Consider the following 3,658-nt stretch of genomic DNA (forward strand, 5'->3'; position numbering starts at 1 on the left):
CAAAGTAGAACCATAACACATTTTGTTTTCATGTTTTGACCACTGGTTTTGATGCCATGATGAGTCCTACAGATGAATCCGTTATCACATTTTATGTCTTCAAGAAGAAATTACAATTTTAAACATAAAGCAAGTACTCTAAAATTGCTGACATAACCATCCACAAATTAATTTATAGCAGAAAATAAAAAGAATGTGCAAAGAACTTCATTCTTTTCCTTTGATAATATTGCAGAAGAACATTATCTTTAGATATATTAACACGCCAAGAAAAGAAGAACAGGTTCCTTAATGAAGAATTTTTTTTTCTCAATCAACACGATACAAAGATGCATTATCCAATATTTCCTTTAGATAATACAGACAGATTTGATGCTATGTAAGCTCCTACTCCTATGAAAAGAATTATCCTACAATTAATCCAGTTCAATTCCTAAGCCTTGCATCAAAATTATTAAATTGTCAAAACAATGCTATGGTATACTAGCTCAGATCGTTTCAATGTCCCCTACCTGATCAAACACAAGCTCTTTAGAGTGAGGCCCTAAACAAGGATGATACCGTGTGAACTAGAATATGAAATCTTCCTTCACCTAATGCCCACATAGAAATTTGTGGTAATCTGCACCAAACATTCTACAGTATCCACCTGCCAGTAATTGTGTCCGTCACGAAATCTGTTTTGTAATTCACAGTTAGCACTCCCGTTTTCCATCAACAAGCCCCTTGGCAGACATATCAAGTCATAATAAGGAAAGAGATGTGCATCCGGAGAAATTGAAGGGAGATCCTTGGCACAGGAAAAAAAATCTTGTTTGATCCTGTTGGCGAAAATTACAACAGGCCAATTTGGACAGAAAAAAGGAAGCGAGATCAAAATCATCTCTTTAATTCCATTTTTCCATTGTACCTCCCTTCTCATTCCTCCTTGATTTTTATTTTTTTATAATGTCCTCAGTTTTTTACTGGAGGTATCATCTTATAGATATATCATCATGGAAATTCAACTTTGAATCTGAAATGACTAAAGAAAGTAAAAATAGAAGAAGAAAATAATTAAAATGGAAACTATATCCCTGCTCTCTACAAAAATTGACTAACAGAAAAAAAAGAATTCTATGTTTCAGTTAGGTATGGGGCATTGTCCTCTATCTGGTTATTTAAGTGCCCCAAAGCTGAGTATATTGTTTCCTTCGAAGGGTGCAATCCATCTGATATGGTGAAATTATGGACTTCATTTTCAATTTCGATCCAACTAATAGACCGATCTTGCCTCAAGCGTCTCTCATCCATTATATGTCTTGCTTCGTCAACCAATCCCCATGTCACAAGTGCAGCATATATACTGGAAAGTAATACATAAGCAGCAGAAGATTGAGGCTGCCATTTGATAAGGAATTCAGCTACTTCTCTTCCGACACCTATACTACCATTCGGTCTACATACACAGAGCAAAGAATACAAAACATGGTCACCTGGTTTACAATCTATCATGAATAGATCCTTCATCGATTCAACAAAAAATCCAGCTCGACCCAAAATATCAATTAGGTGTGCGTAGTGTTCTAGGTCTGGGACAACACCATAATCATTAGTCATGGACTTGAAAAACTGAAGCCCATCACAAACAAGGCCGGAATTACTACAAGCATTTAGAATGGCAACCAAAGTGTTCCTATTTGGCTTCACTCCTGATTTCAGCATATCATTGAGCATCAAAACTGCTTCTTTACCAAAGCCATAGTGAGCCAGTGCTGATGTCATAGTGTTCCATAACACTACATCTTGCATATTTTCAGCGAAATTAAAGACACGCCTGGCAGTCTCCATGCTTCCACATTTTGCATACATGTCAACAACAGCACTAACAACAACAGGATTAGGTCTGATGTTATTCCGTAACAAAAATGCATGTATTTGTTTACCATGCTTCAGTGAAGCAATAGTGGCACAAGCAAAAAGGCAACTACTGAATGTAAATTCATCAGGCCTAACTTGATGTGTGATCATCTTTCTAAACACTCCAAGAGCTTTATGATCCATACCATTTCTTGCATAACCACCAATCAAAGCTGTCCACGAATATGTATTTTTCTTAGGCATCTGACTAAACATTTCAGCAGCTGAATCCATATCCCCACATAAAGCATATCCCGAAACTAACGTCGTCCAAGCAGGAATATCCCTCACAGTCATATCATCAAACAATCTCATAGCATCTTCCATTTTACCACATTTTGCATAAGCATCTACAATTGAGCTAGAAACAACCAAATTAGACAAAAACCCAACAACTAAAACCTGCCCATGAATCTGCCTACAAAGTTCAAACTCTTTCAACTTCACACAAACAATCAAAACACTAGCAAACGTAAACTCATTATATCCAACACAGACCCTCCTCATCCATCCATAAAACCTCAAAGCCTCACTAAACCTCCCACAATGTGCATAACCAACCACCATCGCATTCCACGACACACAATCCTTCTCCGGCATTTGATAAAACACACCCCTAGCTTGTTTCATCATCCCTAACTTAACATACCCAGAAATCATATTATTCCAAGAATACAAATTTCTAACATCCATTTTATCAAACACCTTCCGTGCACGAACATAATCACCGCAACAAAAGTACATATGAATCAAATGATTGGCAATAAGTGTAGTGGGTCGTTTAAAACCGGTAAGCTTCAAATGAAGATGAACAAGCTTACCCTCTTTGTATGACTTGGTATCAGAACAACGGCGCAATAGAGTTGCGAGAATGTGAGAAGGTAAACGAATGCCTCTGGGATGTAAAACGTCAAGAGAAGAAACGGCGTCGGAGAGATGGGTTTTGGAAGAGAGGATGGGTTTGACGATGCATAGATCGGTGGGTTTGAAGCGCTTGAATGGGATTGGCATTGCAGAGAAAGAAGTTTGATTTGAACTTCATCATCTATGTTTATGATGATGATGAATTGGAATTGGCCGGAATGGTGGATTCGTTGAACCAGCTCCGGTCACCGTGGACGGTGGATCTTGGTGGTGAATAGCGGCGGCGGCGGCTGTGTCATGCATGAACAGAATCGGAAGCCGTAGCGCTAGAATTTTGATTTTGATGTTAAACCCATGGGCCACTCACTAAACACTTCACCTAGTTTTCCCTTTGCATCAACGAATAGACAAAAATTTACCAAATTTACTATTTTCTTTTTTAGGGACCAAATTTTCAAAAAAAATTATTCAAAATTATCTTATTGTTTTTGTTAAGGGAAAATTTACTTATTTGTGGAATATCCTAATCATCCAATATTTTTTTTGAAAAAATAAAAATAATTAATTTCAATACTTCATGGATACATATACGCAAGTATACTATAGTATTTGTATCAAATACGTATCCGATACGGATACGTCTCCAATTTGGAGTATTTGAGTTTCATAAAAGGAGGGAGATGATAATTATCAATTATTGATATTTAGTTAATTTTTTTATGCAATTACTAATTTTATGATAAATAACATAAATAAGAGGAAGAGAAAGAGCTTTAATTTTTTATATTAAAGTGTCAAAAAAAATTATATTAAAACATGTCCTAACTTTAATTTATAATTATTAATTTGTAAATTAACTAACTTTTAAAAAGTTTATGAGAAAGAAAAGAGAAAA

At 35.9% G+C, this 3,658-nt stretch overlaps 1 protein-coding gene across 1 annotated transcript; it reads right to left on the bottom strand.

Moving 5' to 3' along the window:
• Positions 1-291: 291 nt before the first annotated feature.
• Positions 292-3,167, bottom strand: LOC146931316 (Pentatricopeptide repeat (PPR-like) superfamily protein). The gene has a single exon (XM_085702798.1). It carries the CDS (start codon positions 2,908-2,910, stop codon positions 1,117-1,119), a length of 1,794 nt encoding a protein of 597 aa, XP_085558924.1. The 5' UTR covers positions 2,911-3,167; the 3' UTR covers positions 292-1,116.
• Between the last annotated feature and the right edge of the window lie 491 nt (positions 3,168-3,658).

This window comes from Medicago sativa, chromosome 4 (assembly GCF_051527215.1).
Source record: "Medicago sativa cultivar Bolivia chromosome 4, Bolivia_mono, whole genome shotgun sequence".
Taxonomy (NCBI): Eukaryota; Viridiplantae; Streptophyta; class Magnoliopsida; order Fabales; family Fabaceae; genus Medicago; species Medicago sativa.